At 33.7% G+C, this 20,539-nt stretch overlaps 3 protein-coding genes across 3 annotated transcripts; 1 reads left to right on the forward strand and 2 right to left on the reverse strand.

The window, feature by feature from the left end:
- Positions 1-1,842: 1,842 nt before the first annotated feature.
- On the reverse strand, positions 1,843-7,515 carry LOC123199421 (BTB/POZ domain-containing protein NPY4-like). The gene is given in 6 exon segments (XM_044614423.1): positions 1,843-2,362; positions 2,365-2,739; positions 3,188-4,366; positions 4,487-4,556; positions 5,768-6,472; positions 6,924-7,515. Coding segments are annotated over 5 exon segments (1,875 nt in total). The 5' UTR covers positions 5,830-6,472; positions 6,924-7,515; the 3' UTR covers positions 1,843-2,173.
- A 5,725-nt stretch (positions 7,516-13,240) lies between these two features.
- Positions 13,241-15,203, forward strand: LOC123198853. Its single transcript, XM_044613645.1, has 5 exons — positions 13,241-13,394; positions 13,705-13,810; positions 13,886-13,958; positions 14,244-14,309; positions 14,887-15,203. Exons 2-5 carry the CDS (start codon positions 13,779-13,781, stop codon positions 14,971-14,973), a joined length of 258 nt encoding a protein of 85 aa, XP_044469580.1. The 5' UTR covers positions 13,241-13,394; positions 13,705-13,778; the 3' UTR covers positions 14,974-15,203.
- Positions 15,204-16,198: 995 nt separating this feature from the next.
- On the reverse strand, positions 16,199-18,393 carry LOC123198729 (glucan endo-1,3-beta-glucosidase 13). Its single transcript, XM_044613488.1, has 3 exons — positions 18,073-18,393; positions 16,754-17,971; positions 16,199-16,477 (listed from the first exon to the last, which is right to left on the reverse strand). The coding sequence occupies exons 1-3, from the start codon at positions 18,128-18,130 to the stop codon at positions 16,446-16,448; spliced, it is 1,308 nt and encodes a 435-aa protein (XP_044469423.1). The 5' UTR covers positions 18,131-18,393; the 3' UTR covers positions 16,199-16,445.
- Positions 18,394-20,539: the final 2,146 nt, after the last annotated feature.

Raw genomic sequence — 20,539 nt, forward strand, 5'->3', positions numbered from 1 at the left:
GCGATAAAGAATGTTTTATAGGCCCATGTTTGGGCTAGGAGACATTGGATTTCAAAGATACATTAGATTTGAAAGAGAGCCAAAATATGAAGCAAAATAGTCAAAATAAGAAGTATTTATAATTAAAAAGGTAACTAATTAAAATGATCCGGTTGAAAGGGTGTACACGAAATTGATCAAATATAACCAAAACCTAAATTTAATTTACAAAAATGCTTTGATTCCTTTTATAGAAACCGTAGTGATATTTGTTATAGATATACGTGATACGTATATCTGGGAGATGAATAATAATTTTTATATCCAAGGGTTAGTTAAATTCATATATAATTTGGTACGCATGCGAATCACGTGTTTAAGGGGTTGTTTTACTTGATATGTGTTATCTATACAGTGAGATTTTATTAATATTTTCTAATTTAAGAAGTGATTAACATTTAAATGCAAATTATCACGAGGGATCATCGTAATGCAATGATAAATATATGATCCACACTTATCGAAGGGCAAAAGAAACTTTTCAAATTGTGGTTTAAAGATTTTAGAGTTAGAGAAATCCAAATTTAGCGTACTATATATTTTTGGAGGAATCTAGTTTTTTTCTATATGTTTTTGGGATTATAAGACATTAAGAAACTTGGAAAAAGTGAAGTTATTGCGGCAAAAATAGAGATATAATTTTGTTTTACAAGATCTCCAGATGTTGTAGATAAAGTAGGTATATTAAACAAATAAAGCAAGAACAAGAAGAAACCGAAGCTGATAAGTGAACCTGTAGTAGGGCTCACCCAAAGAACAAAAGCAACAATATATTTGGAAAGATCTGGACTTGGAGAAGGAAAACAGAAGTCAGAATGAAGGAGTCCTTTTGTTTGCAAAGATAATCTGCAGCTTAATTTCCTTCCCTATAGATATGAGAACATCTTAAATTCATTTGCCTAATATGATGGATGAATGAACTAAAATAATCACCAGTAAGATTGATTTCGAACCGAGCGTATTTGAATTCAAACTCAAATTTGACTTGAACAAATCCAAAATAAACTCAACTTAAGCGAATATGAACTTGAACTTGCGCTCGAACTTGAGAATTAAATTTTTTTTACTTTGAATTTTAGGAGTGTTTGACTTGTCGAGCTTGCAAACTTAAAAAGTTCGATACAAATTCACTAAAACAATGTTATTTGCGTAATATACTCAAAACGATATCGTTTTAATCAATACATATAAAAATAACATTATTTTAGTCATTTTTGTTTAGCTCAAAACTTGGTTTGAACTTGAACTTAAACTAAACTCAAACTCAAGTCATTTGAGAGGAGTCGAGCTATTCAAGCTCAAGCTTGGCTTCACTCATACTTAGACGAGTTTGAATTTAGCTCAATTCGAATCTAATCCTATCTTCAGGTTAGTGATAACTACAATGCACAACTAAAATAACACTCCAAGAGACTTTGCCATTCCCTTTAGACTTTAGTACAACAAAAGTGGTTAACCATCACACCCCCCCTCTCTTAGAAATTTTAGGAGTGTTTGACTTATCGAGCTTGCAAACTTAAAAAATTCGATACAAATTCACTAAAACAATGTTATTTTGCGTAATATGCTCAAAACAATATCGTTTTAACCAATATATATAAAAATAACATTATTTTAGTCATTTTTGTTTAGCTCAAAACTTGGTTTGAACTTGAACTTAAACTAAACTCAAACTCAAGTCATTTGAGAGGAGTCGAGCTATTCAAGCTCAAGCTTGGCTTCACTCATACTTAGACGAGTTTGAATTTAGCTCAATTCGAATCCAATCCTATCTTCAGGTTAGTGATAACTACAATGCACAACTAAAATAACACTAAAGAGACTTTGCCATTCCCTTTAGACTTTAGACTTTAGTACAGCAAAAGTGGTTAACCATCACACTTTCCCTCTCTCAGAATAGGGCACAAAGATCAACAATCAATACTATACCACCTCCATCTCTTCAGCAGTAATTTTCCATGATTTTTCTAACTGACATGATTTTTCTCCATAACCCTTTCAACATGCGTCTTTTGCTGGAATTGTACCAAAGGGGAATCAGCCGGATAAAGTCAGTGGCTTCTAATTTTCCTAATGGTCAAATATGTACATAAGTTTACAAGCCCAAACAAGGCATGCCTTAGCATGTTTATATCTAAGATTCTGAATGCCTCCTACTCCTAGAAGGGGTCAACTTTGTTTGGTCTGCTGTAGCAGAACCAGGACTTGGGCTCTCAGATGTATCCGAGCTACTAATTTCACAATTTCTTTCATTGCCTGACCTGAGCTTTGAAAAGACTTTTGACATGAGAACAACACCTTTCATTTTACCCGCAACAATTTTTTCGCATTTTTTGCACCATCATTCCAGATTTTATTGCCTGATAATCTTAGAGTTGCAAGCTCCCCCTTCAAAGCCCTTATATCCTTGGTAGTTGCCACCACATCCCAATCCTCCTCAGTGTTGGCTGTAGTAGACTGTGAACTCCCATGAGATCCACCAGGGAGTAAGGACCTCATGGACGCTGGTATGTCAGGCGTGCTGTTGCCAGCAGCTGATGTTGAGGCTCTTATCTGCTCAAAGAAGAGGACTTGCACAACCACTCGCAAGGGAAGTCGCTCATTTTGCACCACATGCATGCATGCTTCCGCTGATAATTTCCTGCAGTCCATCAACCTGCAGATTCTCTTCCTCTCACTTTTGCTAATCCCAGGGTGTTGCTGCAACATAACAAATCTATTATAGTCCTTGACCAAGCATCTGAAACTTAACACTCCAAAGTTCATAAACATATATTAACAGCAAGCAAAGCTATGATAGTTTCTTAAGGTTTTAGCAGCTAATAATTGCAATGCTATATCAATTTCAAGAATGAAACTTATTAAAAAAGAAGCCTACAACTACCAAGTGTACGCAAATCGCATCTACAATCTCCATGAAAAATCTTTACAAAGGTAACCGTTGAAAAAGAAATTGTGACCATAACTTTTATCTAGGAACCACAAAAGCTTAATATGCAACTTTTTCTCAGTGAGTGTGTCAATAGTGAAACAAAAAGTATGTATTTTCGATAGAATAACCGATATTACCAAAAAAAAAATGTGACAATGAATCAAGATAAAAAAAAACATTAATTGGTTTAAAGATACTTGAAAAATAGGAGCCTACCTTCAGATACATGTCAATGGCACAGTAAAGTCCATCATGGGACAGTCTAGGGAAATTTGACACAATTTCAGCAAGATTGACAAATTTTGTAAGAGGTAGGTTGGGATCCTGGGCAATTTCAGCAAGGTAGCCATCAACCAGCTTTGCTACCTTCACCTTTGAAGCATCTGTTACTATTCCAGGGCCTCTAATCTCCTTTATTTCATTTTCTATAGGAAACCCAGTGTGAGCACTCTGCTCATATGTTATGAACTCTCCAACTAGGCATTGCACCATATCAACATCATATACTGTCGTTTCCCCAGGTGGAGCTTGGAACGAAAGATCAGCCACCGTAGCTTCCTCTAGCTGGTGGCCAATTTTCCTCATCAATTCTCTTCTTTCTGCTTCTCCACATTCTAATAAAATTGCAGCTCTTAACAACTTAAGCAGGAAGCCACAGGGAACACTACCTCTCTCTGTGGGCAACAGCCAAAGAATGGCCTCCGCTAAAGCTCTATACTTAGTTACATCAACATTCTTTGTCATACCCTTGCTAAACCCTGGTAACCTTCGCACGGCATATGCACTCAAGGCCTCTCCAATTATGTCACCAGAAACTCTTCCTTTTGTTTTGATTGTTGTTATCACCCTCTTATATAAATCTATATGAAGCTCACAGAGATCTTCCACCCACCAGTCCTTTGGAACCAATTGTGGTTTTCTAACACCATTCCAGAGAGGATCATTCCCATTTTCAGATGGAAGTTTTCTCCTGTTATAGGTATATGACCATTCCACCATGGAAGTATCAACTGAAGCCTTGGTAGCTAGGGACTCAAGACAGCGGCTGACAATCTTAAGATCCTCTGACCATGAAAGAAGCGACCTTGTAGTTTGAAGAACAATAATTGAATCTTTCCAGCTACAGAAGATGCTAGAGTTGAGAAAGACATCAATTTTGTAAACTAGGTTGCCCTTTTCAACTGTTTCATACATCTCAAGGAATTCTGCTGCACATCGAGCTGCAACCACATTGTATGCATTGAGAGTGACTGTGATACCATAACAGAACTTGGCACATATTTCAAAAGCTGCAGGCCCACCAGGAATATCCTGGATGTTAATTTCGTCACTGGCATCATCATTTGCTGTTGCAACCAGCTTCTGCAAGCGTGCACTCCTGGATAGAAGGGGAAACTGCACAAATACTGCCAATCTTAGTAAAGATCAAAACCAATAATCACCAATAAAGAGAGTGCCAAAAGATAATATTATGTTAATAGTTCTGAAATCTAGGCCAGAATATGAGTTTCATACCTTATGCAGACTGAATTTCACATCCCCGACATTAACAGCTATGTCTGTTACTAACTCAGTAGCCACATACCTGCACATAAAAATAGTCCTGAATTTACTTTTAACAATGAACTTAATCGGCATTTGTTTACGTAATTTGGAACCAAGGGATGAAAAAAGAGGAACAAAGAAAAGTACAACTTATCTATTGTGGGGATTGCAACTACTGAACACAAATCATTAGTCCAAAAAGTAGATATATCACCAGGGATGCTTTTGTTTATATCCTAACGATTAGGAAATTCTATAATCATGATGATGAAAAATACCAGCCCTAGTATAGATAGATTTGTGCTACCAAGTATATCTAGCAGATTCTGATTGTAGTTTAACTTATTAACTAAAAGGGAAAAAGAAGAGTTACACTTATTCAAACAAATATATAGAAAGTTTAAAAGATTCACACATTTTAAAAATTACACAAAAGCTAAAACTTATGGACAAAATGACAAATTAAATGTTTTATATGCCTCAGCAGGTTTACTATTTTTTTTTAATCACAGATAAGCGTATTAGGAGAAACATAGTTAATGGTTATAAAGGAAACAGTAAGCTTTAAAACTAGAATAATGAAAGTGAAATCAAATTGCTCCACTTCTTATTACATAGCTACATAAAGACAAGAGTACAATTGAAAGTTACGTTAAAATATGGAAATCAAGCTTTATTGTAGTACTTGAAAATTGATGGCTACATAGAAGCTGCATTTGTAATAACAAAAACGAAATTTCCAATTGTCAAGCTGAAAATTTTCTTAGTGCTGCATCTATTCCCCTTTCCTTTCTTCAGAAAAAGAAAAAAAAAGAACATATTGCTTTTGCATTTCTACTAAAAATTAACATATTGCTACCACGCCAACATAATATTGCTTGAGAAGCCAAGCATCCCCTAATGCATTAAAGATAAAAAGCCATCATGGAGGTCTGTCACCACCAAGCTATGACCTTGAATGGCTGATCTGGATATCATCCTAAATTCAGCATTTCTCAGAGATTTTGACTTTCCTGGCATTGAAAACACTCTTACTATTTAAGATTGATCATTCATAGAAGTAAAAGAGCTCACAGGCATCACATCATCAAAAAACTTATGCATGTAAAGCAGGAAATGTGGTTGGGAAGAGATACTCTCAGTAACACAGGGCCTATGAGTGATAAAGGTCAACAACACACTGAAAATGCATTCCCAATGAAAACAAAATAAGTATATCCTCACAGAAGCAATGAAAAAACTTGAGCTCACCTAATATTGTCTCCCTTGGTCTGAAATGAATCAGGCTTCGACCCAAGTTTCATAAACTTCATTTTGTTGAGTGAATGATCAGTTCCACAGTTTTCTGTCAAAAGATTCCAATTTTACACCAAATTCACAGAAATTCCACTGTGGCCAATCAAAAGCAATATTACCAATCAGACTTCAAGTAAACTACAGAAGTACACATAGGAGACCTGATTGTTATCAACTGGTGTTTGAGTATCAGAAATGGATAAAAAATCTAATAAATTTCTCAGTGTAACTGAATGTTCCCTACAAACCAAAGGCCAAAGAAAAAGATTAAGAGATAAACAGAGAGAGAAAGAGTGTGGTGATGGTGTGAATTTCGACTAATTGTTCACTTAGATGGAAAGGGGCTCAAAGAAGAGGTTGCTTCCTCTATTGGTAGAAGAGGCCACGCAGCCTGGGCAAAGAGGGTCAGGTGAAGGAGACATTGCCTAAAGACTCTCAAAACATAGATAATTCTCACAAAAAGAGACACCCCCACTTGCTCAAAACTGACACCATCACCCTCGCCGTAATTGTTTATCTATTCACTTCTCTCTTTCTTTGTTTTCTTTTTTCAAAGAATCACACACTACGGAGACCTTTTCTGGTCCACAAAGTTTCAAAACCCAAAACTCAGATACATTCCTTAAAAAAATCTTCTTTCAACTTTGATCCTCACAACACCTGCAACAGAAAAACGAAAACCAGCATATTCTGATATGAGTTGAAGAAACTACCAAAATGGTTAGCAATAAGCATCAATTTTGGAGGTCTCTAGTAGGAAGATTATGCAAGAGAAAATCAATTCCAACAAAGTTGTTGCAAGAAAGTAGCTAGTACTGCTATTAAATTTATCAGAATCAAACTCGGATTTTGACACACAGAACATCCCCAGTTCTTTCACCAAACAAAACAATAAAATTCTGTCAACAATACTCATCCTCAGCTTGAAAACTCGACCCGATAAAAATCCTCTAGTCATTTTACACCATATGTAAGATGTTAAACATACCTAACAACGCAAAATGGTATCGCATCAACAAAATCACCTCTAAAGGCTATCCAAGTGGTAGCCAACTCATGCTCAGATAGAACAAATAAATAAATCAGAAATATGAAAACTGCTAAAACCCACCTCAAATGAAAGCATAACAAGCCATATCAGAAACAGATAACAGACCATCAAAGCTTGAAGAAGATCAACTCACTCTAAGGATACAAAATGGAATGTATTGATTGATTTATGAAGGGATACCTTGAATTGGTCTCCACAAGAGTGCTAGAATGTTATAAAGCAAGCAAAGTGGGCATGGGGTATGATCGGTTTAACAAGTACAAAGAATCAAAGTTCGTATGAATGGCAATGTTATAGTTAGGCTAGAAGCCTGCATAAATAGGGGAGCTAAAAGAATAGCCAATAGCGTAACCCCACAAAACACAAGAACCAGCCAACAAAAACCCAAAATAAAAGAGCAAGATTTCAGAAATATGAGCTGTTCCTCATCTTTTGATAGCCACCACAGCTACACTATCACATAAAGCCAAAGCCCAGAATGTTCTCTTTCTCACCTTTGAATCAGCACCAGCGCCCCCACCACCACCACTACTACTACGACAACACCACCTATAAATCTCTCCTATAATATTTGGTTTTAGCTTCGTTTTACTACAATACAACAATAGAACTGTTTACCTGTACACAAAGCTCCAACAAGAAATCAAGTAAAGAACCTCTGAATAAGATTATGATTACCATTAAAATGTAAATGTAACTGTAACCATAAATGCACGCCAATTCTGACAAGGCATAACTTTGGTGCTCCCCTTGTGTTATACAAACTGACCCACTTTTCTTTTCAAGTTTTTTTATTCATTTTTTGAGTGATTCAACCAAACACCTCCCGTGTACCAGAAAACGACCCATCCATCTCCCTCCCGTATATTAATAATAAAGCCTTCCATCGTGTTTTTAACTCGTGATTTCAATCAAGATCGTCACATGCGTCTGCACTAGATTCTGCCTTTCACATGCTCTTCCACTTTATAACTAGGCCACTTTTCTCCTCGATTTTTATTAGGGAAAGGGATAATTTCACACCCAAGAAGTCCAAATTCAAAATTATATTTACGATAGATAAAAAATTGAAACACTTACTCATAGACTAATTATTATCTAAGTTTTCAATTAGAAGTAGAGATAAAATTATCATTTTACCTATAAACTCTAAAACTGAAAAAAATTATATCATTTTCCCTTCTTAATTTATAAAACTCACATTTACCCTTTATGATTAAATTTTAAAAAATTCACTTTTTTTTCGCTTTCCAAGTTTCATCTTCAGTGCCTTAGAAAACCGGTTGACGATTGAGAAGAATCGAAGGTCTTTTTTGATGAAAGGCGACCCTTCGTTGTCCAGATCGGGAAGACTCCAATATTGTCCTTCGTCGTCTGGATGACATGACAAAGAATGATGTTTCGTCATCACTTCTGAATGATATGACGAAAGACGATGCTTCGCCATCCTTTGTTGTTGGTTGTCCTTTGTCATCCTTCGTAGTTGGATTTGAAAGATAGATGGAAAACGTCGATCGTTGGTAAGAATGATAATAGCCAGAGAAAGAAACAAACCTTAAGGATGAAATCTAAACTTTTCAAACTTTGAAAATGGGTTAAAGTTTAGTTTTTAAAACCTAAGGGGGAAAATGATATAGATTTTAAAGTCTTAGGGTTTATAGATAAAATAACGATTTTACTTATGTCCTTAACTGAAAATTTGGACGACAATTAATTTATAGGTGAGTGTTTCGGTTTTTTATTTGTCATGAATATGATTTTAAGATTAAACTAAATTTTAGATGGGAAATACTTTTTTTCCCCTTATTACTATGATTATTATTATTTTTTTAAAACTCATATTTAGAGTTGGCACTAGGTCGGGTTACCCGTGTTGGGACTTGGTGTGACCTACCAAACTCATGTGTTGGGTCATGTCAAGAACCACCAATTAGTGGACTTTCGTATTAGATCGATTAGACAAAATCTCAAGGTTTAAGGGTTTTACATCGTGTACCTATAGGCCCTTAATGAGCCAACCTAGAGGCTTTATGTGAATCACCTCATAAAATAAATTTTTTATTTTTTAATTATATAAAAATAATTTTTTATTATTATTTTGATTTACTACAGAAATAGATTACAACGAATGGATTGACCCATAAAAATTGATTAAAAAATTAAAAAATAAATAGCTTAATAGTATTAGATAGGACTAGATTCAAATCGAATTTATTTGAACTTGAGCTTAGCTTAAACGAGTATGAAATGAGCTAAGCTCAAACGAGCTCAAGCTCGAGCCTAAAACTTCGACATTTTCAAGTTCGAGCTTGAGTTTTAGAGTGTTTAACTCATCAAATTCGTGAGTTAAAAATTTTGATACAAAATGACATTGTTTTAACTAATATGTATTAAAATGACGTCGTTTAAATAACGAACTAGTTAAAAGTTCAAACTCAAACCAAATTCGAGCTTGGCTCTTTTGAAATGAGTTGAGCTCGAGTTTAATTTCATACAAATTAAGTCAAACTCAAGCTTGAACGTGGTTCGATTTGAATCCAACCCTAGTATTGGGTTGTACCAGACTACCTCACAAGTTTATCTCATGGCTCAAGGTAAGGTTCACTTTGCTTGTGGGTTTGGTAGGGCCTAGGGTTTTCCATATTGGCCCTAAGTGGGTTAGGCCAAAAAAGTCGTGTCTATGTCGTACTATAGGTCGACTCAACCCAACCCATTTGTCATCTCTATTCATCTTTTTTTTCGTTAAATTAATTAAATTCTCTCTTTGTTTGCATTTAATGATTCGATCTCTTTGTTCGGCAAACATCTCACCTCTCTTCGCGATACAATTCTATTCCCTATAGCCCAGCCTGCCAACGATTTGCTGCCAATTAAAATTGAATAAAATTGGTGGTTTTTGGAAAAAACACGGATCTGAAAAAATTTTGGATATGGGTTTGGGGCATCAGATAATATAGGAAAGTGATCTATGAATAATTTCTTTTTTTGAAGTCAAAGAGCTAATTAGTGTCAAGAGAGTGAATCATAAGGGATGTGATTGTGGAGAGTGAAAGGTCATACATTGCGAAGCTGGAGAGCTATGGCATCCCAAGGGAATACGTGGGCACTTTGAAAGATTGTGTTTAGGCTATGTCAACTTTTGAGCCACACCATGTGGTTTTGTTGGTGAAGACAAAGACCTCCTTCACATCAATATTATCTCATACCTTATCAACACTTACTTGTATATTGTTTAGGATCGAACCAATTAAATTGAGTAGGTAAAATCTTAAATTTAGTGACTAGTCTTATAACTATTACACTAGATAAATCAAAAGTTTAATCTTAAAATACTATTAAAAGAAATTTGAACTCATCCTCTTATATATAAAACATGTCATTCTCATAACATTAATTCAAGGTTTAAATTTTGAGTAATACTAAATGTACAAATAAATTATATAAATTTACTTCAAAGTTGTACCAACCAATATGAGCATGTTAAAGTCTAACTTTAATAATCGATTCTATAATTATTATGTCAGATAAGTCAATGTTTTATCTAACATGAACTCGCTAAGTTTTGTACTCCAAAAACTCGTTAAGAATTCCAAACTAACACCACTCAAGCTACCCTTGTGAGAAAGCTATGCAGTTGAATATAGAGAGAGAAAGATGGACTCACCATGTTGGTCAATATTTTGAAGTTATAATTAACTTGAAAAAGCAAAAGATCTCCTGACAGCCTTCTTCAGGAAAGATTCATTTCTTAGTTAAAGCTTTCTACCTTGGGATTCAATGAATTTCGCCTTTCTTCATTCATCATTTCTCTCTCAAAACTCATATATTTTATCGGCTTGATTCATATTGCAGATGCATGCAACCTAACCATGGTCTGTGAAGAATTAAATATTGCATGGTAAACTGGGTGGTCCATATGGACCATTTCCAAAGAGCGAGGCTTTCTTCTTTCGTGAAGAATGCATTGTTTTGTTTAAAGCTTTAATGGCTAAAAAGGGTTTAATATTCTTCCAACTAGAATAATAATGATGATGCGTGGTGTTGCTGTTCAACGAACTCATGATGTTTCCCCACATGAATTCTGAGAATTAATGGAAGAAAGCAAAAGAAAAGTTCACACAGAAGAATCTAGTGATGCATATCATGACAAATGGTGATGGAAGAGGGGAATCAACCATGCCCAAGCCCATTGATGCCCATTCCGAATGAATAATCTGAAACTTTGTTGATGCTATTCATGCAGGCTTTTGCATGGTAGGAACAAAACAGACAGCCATTAAGCACATGAGTGACTCTGTGTTCCATCATTAACCAAAATTTACTCTTTTCTTTCAGTCATACTGTTGATTCCTGCTCCTAGATGCGGCTTGCATTGTGTCATGTGTTGATCTGTGATTGTTTCTCTTGTGAATAAATGGAATCTGTAAAAAGATATCGAGTGAAAGTTGATCAGTGCTGCTTCACCAGTCATTTTTCGTATTAATGCTATCACATACTGATCGCTTAGAAGAAAAGAAAAATATAAGAACATTATTAATTTGATTTGATCTAATTTAATATTATTCTGACTTGGTGTATATTGTTTTTGTTGTTTCATAGAATTAGATTTCCCTTTCAGAGTATAATGTAATATTATAAATTGTAATATCCATTTAATTTACAGTCTAATTCATAATTCTTTCAAACTTTTAGAGACTAAAAAAATAGCCTCTTATCTAATAAAAGTGAATAAAATGAGTGATACATAAGTGTAGTAGATTGGACCTTAACACAAACTAATTAGTTTTGTGTAATATAAATTTCGATTTTTATACTTATATATTCAATATATTTCAGACACAAACACAAGGTAAGCCCTTGTAACTTTAGAGAAGTTTATCGAGTAGCAATAGAGAGATGTGAGTTCAAATTTCATTTGATGGAAATGGTAAATTATAATTTTTGCAATAAAAATTCTCCAAGCGCCTGCCTAGGGTTGCGCTTACCTTTCGTTCTTCAGTTGCATCGATTTCACCACAAACACATTATAAACATGCATTCAAACTAGTCTAATAAATTTTCCTAATTGTACTATCAATACTTCTAAATTAATTTACAAACAACAATATTTATCAACACAATCTTATTTCCCCAAAAAAATCACAAAGTTTGTTTAGTTGAAATTTGAAAGTTTACAATTACGTAATAAAAATAGATAAAATTATAAGGGTTTGGATACTACTTACCTATATTAGGATGAGTCATTCACAGTTTCTCATTTTTCTCAAACAATTGAGCTCAAGATTAATTAAGAGATCTTTAGATCGTATAACCAGAGTATGAGGATATTGATTAAAAATGATCATTCATTTTATCTTTTATACATATATAATCACTTTTTGTTCTATTATACAAATATATTTATTTTTTAAGTTGACTTTGTCTTTAAAAGAAGAAGATTATGAGACTAATCGGCGAATCAACTCAATTTTTAAAAATAAATTGGTTGACCAACCAATTTTTTAAAAATAAATTGGTTGGTTGCCAACCACCTGGTCAACCTTTCTACTATCAAAGTCATCAGAAATTTTTACATTTCATCTAATATTTCAGTCTTCATTAGATAAGTAGGTGAGTTTTATATTTTGATTAGGTAAATTGATGTTTGGTTAAGTAAGTACATAGTCTAAGGATATTTTAAATATTTTATATTTTAAACTATATATATAATAGAAAAAAAATTGATTATATATATACACTAGAAAAAAATAGGTTGTTTTAATCAATATCCCCCCTATTATGACTTTTATTTGAATTTGCTGAGATTGTAAACAATTGTTCACTCCATGAAATTTTTTAAGTCAATTTTAGGTGTCCACTAACACAAGGAAGTCCGAAGAAATGGATAACTAGTGTTATAGCCAACTTAAACTAGGTTACATGTAGGGTTGTTCAAAACCAAATTGAATTTTTTGGTAAGAGAAAATCATAAACTGAGATTGAATTGATTTAAAGATTAATCAATTTTAATCAAATAAAAAATATTAATTAATCAAGCTGAATTTTTGGTTAGCCTGTTTGAATTGAATTTTAAAAAATTATTCTATTTTATATTTTATTTATTTTTTAAAATTGATTTGATTAACCAGTGTTAAAATATTGATAAATTGGTAATCAAACAGAAAAACCAATTTTTTTTTATATTTTTGAATCAATATATAAACTGATTATTAAATAATCTATTTTTCAATTTGATTTTTGGTTTGAAAATTGATGCCATTTGATTTCCAGATATTTTTGGTCACGGCCTTTTGTAGGATCTTTGCAATTTGGGCTACGGCCCATGAAATTGACTGGACCTATGATGCCCCAATAAAAAATGACAAAAGAGGCGGTGACGAGCCGACCGATCATCCCTCAAAATCACCGTTAAAATTTCAACAAATCCAAACTCCCCGCTGCATCAGGTTGATTATCTTATGGTTAAGAGTTTTTGTTTTCACCGCGCTTGTTTGCTGCATTGAGTTCTGCTTACAGTGTTCACAATTTCTGGTGAGTTTCGTTGATTGATGCCGTTCTGAAAAGTTATTCTGTATAGTTTTTGGACTCCTGTACAGTGCTTGATGAAAATCCTGAATGTGATGGTTGTGGAGTGCGATTCAGAGTAAACTATATTTAGGGAAAATCGCGTTACGCATTCACTTATAACCATCTTGGAATCTTTATATTAATTGTCTTGAAGAATTATTCTTCATAATGTTTATCATTAGGGTTTCGCAAGTGCATAATACGGTTTAAACATTTTCAGTAATTTTATATGCTCAAATTAGGCTTACTTTTATACGTTTTACTTACCATGCAGATTGAATCTGGTTACCTTCATAACCGAGTTTGGTTCAGTTGTTTTAATACCAACGACATAGTCGACGTTATACCATGGAGCCACGTTATTCTGGAGAAATTTTGAAGTAAGTCTATTTTATTTGTTTTGAATTTTATAAAAGATGATAATTTATTAAGTTTTTTTAATTTTATGTGTGCAGGCATTTGGAGAAGCAGAATGAGCTTCTTAACGAGGTCCACAGATCAATGTCTCATGAGTTGCATAAACTTCAGGTTCTTTTTTAGTACTCGTTTCTTGGATATTGGCAAGCCTTGTTATTTAGTGGCTCCAAAACTAAGGCATTCTTAATGTAAACTAATACATATAGCTGTAGTTGATCTTTTAATTTTAGACCCTTTTTTCATTTCCATTTTTGGTCCTAATGTTGAAAAATAACTATGTTACAAGAGAATTTTTGAGGCAGTACTCTAATTACAATTTTAAAGAGAGAATTACATTGATCCATGATGTTATGCAATCAAAACCTGCGCTAAAAGTTCATGTTTAATGATTTTCAGGTTGAGGAAGAGATGTTGATGCGTAAATTTTATGAGCTTATGACAGCACAGAGTCTTAATAGAAAGGTATGCTTATCTCGTGAAATGAATTACTACACAAGATTGTTGTGTGTTTTTCTGATTATTGTTTCTGGTTTTACTAAAATAAGAAGCATATCTTTTGCTTTATTTAATTTGCTGTTTTTCTTATTTATTTATATTGCGGGCAGACTTTATTCCTCTTAATTGGTCTTTATGGATAAGGAGTAGTTACTGTAACAACCACTTGATTAGAAATAATGGAAGTGCTTATTGGCTGACAATAGCACATCAAAATAATTTATACAGTCATTCTGAGTACAAAAAATTGTAACTGATGTTAGTAGAAACTGTCTCTTTTGAGTTTTTGATGGTGGACAAAGGTTGCATTTTGGTTTTATGAACTCAATTTGTTATCCATGGACTTGTATTCTGTTGGATTAGGAGTAACAGAGAGAAGTGGATGTTTTTGCATATATTAGAATTTTGAAGGTTAAGTTGATGTCTGCAATTTATAGTCTCAGGTTTTCTGCGCTTTGATTTAACTCTTGATGATTTCTTTTTTGTTTATTACTTCTATTTCTCTAACATTAAATTTCCTCCTTTTTTTTTTTTTTTGACTCAGAAAGAAGACCCTGTTAATGTTTCAGATGATAGTGGAGATGGAAACTCCACTGCCTTAGTGTGTTTAACTAGTAGTGATCAACAGTAAGGATGTCAAGTTTGTTCAGTTTTAATCTATTGTTTCAAATTTGTTAGTGAGTTTTTGCAGCTTCAATTTGGTCTTCAGCAGTGAAAGAGTTTAAAGATTATTTATTTGCTTATGAGCACATATTAAATGTATAGGAGCTTTAGTTTCATTTTTCGAATGGCTTGTTTAATTGAGGATGTAAATATGCATTTTTGAGTTATCTCCATAGACCGCAGTAAGGGTTTTCGTTCTCTTGGTGATCGTGCGTCTACTCTTTTTGCATCATCTCAGATTCAGTTTTACCATAAAATCCGATGTTTCTGACAGACTGAATGAAATGTGAATGTTTGTATATGTTTATTTCCTCAATGGGATCTCAATTTCCGACAGTTGATGGCATAATCAACTACTCGGTAGAATAAATAGGTTAACAAGAATTGATTTCGAAAATACGACTGTGAAGTTTAGCAGTTTCGAGCTTTGTGCTGGAAAATTAGGTATTAAATCAATCAATTTATTTATAATGTCTTCAGAGTTTAAAAGACAAAGTGTGGTAGAGATTGTTGGTATATATAAAGTTCACCGTTATTGCTCTTGAAGTGGTTGGAACCTAACACAAAATCAACCAACCAGTCATCTTGAGACATGGTCATAGACGGCCCGGTACTTTTAAAGTCGTTTGACAGCTTTCAGAGTTTAAAAGACAATGTGTGGTAGAGATTGTTGGTATATATAAAGTTCACCGTTATTGCTCTTGAAGTGGTTGGAACCTAACACAAAATCAACCAGCCAGTCATCTTGAGACATGGTCATAGACGGCCCGGTACTTTTAAAGTCGTTTGACAGCATAAATTGCTTCTTCCAGTTGCTGATATTTATCCCTTGACATTTCTCTAATTCACTTCTAACAAAATCGTCATACGGTAATATTTCTCCAAACATTTGAATTAGTTTGTAGATATAGTTTCAGACTATTTAATCAATTATATCTTAATATTTCTAATCAATATGAAATATATATACAAACTCAATGTCTTTCTTATGTTTTGTTAATGTAAGATTTGTCTAAAAGTGTCATATTAACCTCGTTCGATTCTAGCCTGGTTGATTTTCCCTGTCCCTCCCTAGTACAAATAGTTAGCACTGTTTCTGTTCCCAATTGAAAATTATATAGCAAACCTAAGTTTAGGCAATCTGATGTTAATTCACTACTAAAGTCCTCTTTAAACGCAAACAATTTTCATCATACAAACGAAGAAGAGCAAGTATATATTTCATGGCAGAGCAGTCAAAAGCACTTTCACTTTGAGCATAGAACACCCCTTAAGCAAATTAATCATAAAGAAGCAAGTTCCCCAAAGCTACTTACTCTTGCAAATATTATACTAAACAAAGTTAATTAGCCCAGCTAAAGGGAAAAGCAATCAAATTGGATATAGCATTGCATCCGCTACTACTTTGTACCGATACAATCCCACTTGCTCTTACCGTCTTCAGCTGAGAACAAACCGACAGTGAAGATAACCTGAAAAACCAAGCTCTCAAAGGATCACCAACAATAATTTGAAGTGTAATATTATGTTTACTCACTTAAAGTACATAAATAAGTATACATTTTATGTGTATCATTATATGATTGAGTGAAACTTCTGTAATTCAAAATCACTCATAAATCGATGACAAACATTAAATGTATATCAATTTGTATATTCAAAATAAATCTGTATAGTTTTAATGTAATTTGAAAGGGAACTTTATGTTCCAACAAACTAATCATTTACTAAAAGAAAAGAATGCTTACTGGGATCAGCATTGATGACCATAGCAGTCCCTCCAAAGCTACAAGTTCCTCCATTTCTCTTGTTTTTCTGCCAGTAACTATTGAAAGCGTAAGAGGCATGAGCTACAACAGTATCAGGATAGAAACATCTCCCATTAGGCACGATCTCCGCACAATCAGCACCACCGTCACCACAAGCATAGTCCATTGCTTCCTGCAGAGTCTCAGCTGGAACACTAGGCTTAGCTACACACCATAAACTCTGTACCACCCCTGTAGGCTCAGGTGATGGAGCCACAGTGTTATCAATTGGATTACAAGGAGGCGAAGAGAGACCATAAGGCGGTGGGGCTGGAAAAGTCTCAGGTGGCACTTCTGGCGCCATATAGAAAGGCATTGGTGGTGGAGAGTCTGAAGGAAAAGTCAGTGGTGGTGGAGAGTCTGAAGGAAAAGTCAGCGGTGGTGGAGAATCTGAAGGAAAAGTTAATGGTGGTGAAGAAGTCGAGTGTGATAGAGGGGGCTGTGGAGATTTGACCACATGGGCTGGAATGGAGTAGCCTATAGAGGAGTGAATTGGGGAGATTTCTGGTAATGGTGTTGGTCTTGCTGGGTATGGGTTTATAACCTTGGAATCAGAATCTGAGAGCTTTCTGCTTCTTGGTTTTGCTTCTCTGGGAATGTGGATCAAAACATTAATGGTGTTGGGTGTTAAAAATCCAAGACTTTTTATAGACTCGAACTGAGAAGACACAAAGGTGTTGGTTGTAGCTTTATCTGATAAAAGATTCAACATTGGAGGAGGGTTTAAGGAGAAAGTGGAGTTTGCAGCAAGGAGAAACTTCAACAAAGGTTTCATAAATTTCTCAGCCAAATGTGGCTGTAAGCAGTTGGAAGAGAAAGCTGGAGAGACTTTGATATCTCTCTGCAAACCCCACCTTGTAAGAGAGTAATAAATGTTCTTTAGAGCTGGTAGAATAAGAACCCAGTTGTGCTTTTGTTCCTTCTGGCAAAGAACATTGTTACCCACAACAATGGTGGTGATTTTGGAGGCCGGGTAGTGAGCCAGAACATAATTCCTAAGCCAACTCTCAGCCACTAAAACACTGCCAGAGATTTCATTCAGGTTATCAACACTCACAGAAACTGCTATAGGCAGAGCAGAGTGAGAGGAAGCTTGAAGAGATCCTGGAGAGCTAGTGTCATAGAGATTAAGAAGCTGAAAACTTTCTTGACCTGTAACTGCAACAATAAAAGAAAAACAGGAAAGAGCCTCTTATTAAACCAAAAGAAGAAGAAACACAACACAAGTAGAGTGAAAAAGAAAATGGATGAAACATTACCTGTAAGACCCAGTAAGCAAATAAGGAAAAATTGAAAGAGCAACTTCATCTTCAACATTTCAGACTTTCAGTAGTAGAGAGAAGCTCTAGTCTAAAATATGGACGAAAATAACCTGTGAAGTTGGTACCTAGTACAAAAGCACACTTACACTACACACTGGTACTGTTAACAAATATAAAAAATGAAATATAAACAAAAGTTTGTTGTGGCTAGGCATGGCCTTTCTCTGCAACAGTTTGTATGGTGGAAACATTATCATTACCCAATACCTGTAGTACAAAAGATTAAAAGGTGCATAGAAAACAGGAGTTTTGCAAGAGAATACTCCATGTACAATAAGAGATGAGTTTAAATCTTTTATAATAATATTTAAAAATTAAAATTTTAATTTATTTAATTTAATAATTAATTTTATTCTATTCTATCTTTAAAAAAAATTTAATTTAAATAAAAATTTTTATTATAAAAAAAATCAAAAGAATATATTCGATAATAACTGATAATTTATATAGTAATTATGAATTTGATTACTAAATAATTAGACTCAAATAAAATTTGCTCTTTATTGTAATAACTTAAATATTCATAATCAGTGTGACATTAGAATGAAAAATGGTAATTGTGTTTGTTTTGTTTGTGGAGATTGGGAGACGCAGTGGGTGGGGGAAGAAGAAAAGGCAGTGCATTGGTGTGGGAAATGTGAAATTTGAAGAACCCAACAAAAACGAGAGGGAGAGAGTTGTCGTTCTGTCAAGTAATCGAGGTCGTTTTCGGCTTTCATGAATTAGACAACACAATCACGAGGGTTGTTTAAGCTAACGTTAAGATGGAAATTCAATTAAAACGACGTCGCTGTCTGCACGGCTGCCATCTTTGGCTGTTTGCATTGGTGGTAGCAAGGTATCCTAGAAAATTGTGAGTGAAAGCGCAGGAAAGGCGGTGGTCCGACGGGGCCCACGAACGACAAAGAACAAAAAACGTGTGGCAGTAGGTTATTACTTTTGACCTTACGAGATTTGATTTTCTAAATTCCAATTCTGCAAAGCCAATGAATCCGTGGAATCCCAAGCCCAAAATAGGAAGGTTTGGATTTGGGACTTAGACAAGGTTATATCAAAATCATATTTTTAATAAATAAATTCATGAAATTACAAGCCCAAAATAGGAATATTTGGAATTAGGATTCGAAGAGGTTATATCAAGATCATACTTTGAATTATTTAAGTAATATTTTTAGATAAATCTCATATTAATAAAATATGAAAAAGATTTTTATTTATGTGTATTTCTCATATCGTTTAAAAATATTAAAATAATATTAATTAAATAACATGTGAACTTTTTAGATTATCGAGATACATTTTGGATTATAAAAAATATAAACAAAATCATGTTCGATTGTATACAAGTTCAAAGTAAATAATATATTGATAATAGATTGGGTTATTAGACTAGATGTGTTAGAAATAGGATCAGAGTCACTCTATATGTCTCTTGAGAGATGGTCAAGGCAAAACACGGAAAAAAATATTGAATTTGTGTGTATCTTTCACATTGTTATATCAGTTAAAGATGTTAAGATGATATTGATTAAATAACATATGAGGTCCAAAGTGTACAATATAAAAGTTTTACCTGGTTGAGCTTCAAAGAAGAGATTCCTCTCGAGTAGGATTCTTTATAAGAAAAAAAAAAAAAATATATATATATATATATATATATATATGACACCTGCCTTGGTTTCTCAAAGCCCAATTGTAAATGGGCCTGTTTGTTCAGGAAGTTTTGCCTACTTGACCTTACACAACCTTATGTGAATATTAAACTAATGCTAACAATCACATGATCAATGTGATAATATCAAATTATATTTGTAACATTACCATGTTAATATATACTTTTCTTATAAAAGGAAAGTAAAAGTAAAAGGTTGTTGATAAAATAGGTTTATTACCATTTTTTTGTTATTATTATTTTTTTGTAATTGGGGAATCCAGCTTGGTTTGTTAAATCGATAAACCTAAAGACATTATAATTAAACTCAAAATTATTGTACTAAATCTGTCAAGAATTCATCTTGTATGGTAGCTATTCAATCTTACACTAATCGGTCCAAATTTTTTTCATAAGAATGTCTCCATTCACTTACATTATTGGAATTTTGATCTTTTACGAGGGGTTCTTTTGCTTTTACCATTTAAACTAGCTCTTGGGGTCTTTTTTTTTTTTTTGGGTTATTATTGATCAGATTTTGTTATTATTGTTCAAATACATTAGAAAACCATATGACTTATAGTTTTAGACATAGTCCAACAAATTCATTTAAATTTATAGCTTGTTTAACATTTACTATTGTATTATCGAACAATCTATTCCTACAATATTTTGTGAAGGGATAACAACTATCACTTTTTTGTTTTTTCATAGAATAGACTAAATTTTGTCTATTCTATCACAAAGTGTAAA

This window comes from Mangifera indica, chromosome 16 (assembly GCF_011075055.1).
Source record: "Mangifera indica cultivar Alphonso chromosome 16, CATAS_Mindica_2.1, whole genome shotgun sequence".
Lineage (NCBI taxonomy): Eukaryota > Viridiplantae > Streptophyta > Magnoliopsida > Sapindales > Anacardiaceae > Mangifera > Mangifera indica.

Bases quoted from the DNA above. Each gene is read 5' to 3' on its own strand.
- LOC123198853 (XM_044613645.1), top strand. From the start codon at position 13,779: ATGGAGCCACGTTATTCTGGAGAAATTTTGAA. The intron at 13,959-14,243 runs GTTCTTTTTTAG...AATGATTTTCAG, and splicing joins ATGAGTTGCATAAACTTCAG to GTTGAGGAAGAGATGTTGAT. The intron at 14,310-14,886 runs GTATGCTTATCT...TTTTTGACTCAG, and splicing joins CACAGAGTCTTAATAGAAAG to AAAGAAGACCCTGTTAATGT.
- LOC123198729 (XM_044613488.1), bottom strand. From the start codon at position 18,130: ATGTTGAAGATGAAGTTGCTCTTTCAATTTTTCCTTATTTGCTTACTG. The intron at 17,972-18,072 runs GTAATGTTTCAT...TTATTGTTGCAG, and splicing joins TTGCTTACTGGGTCTTACAG to TTACAGGTCAAGAAAGTTTT. The intron at 16,478-16,753 runs GTAAGCATTCTT...TTGGTTTTTCAG, and splicing joins GGTCATCAATGCTGATCCCA to GTTATCTTCACTGTCGGTTT.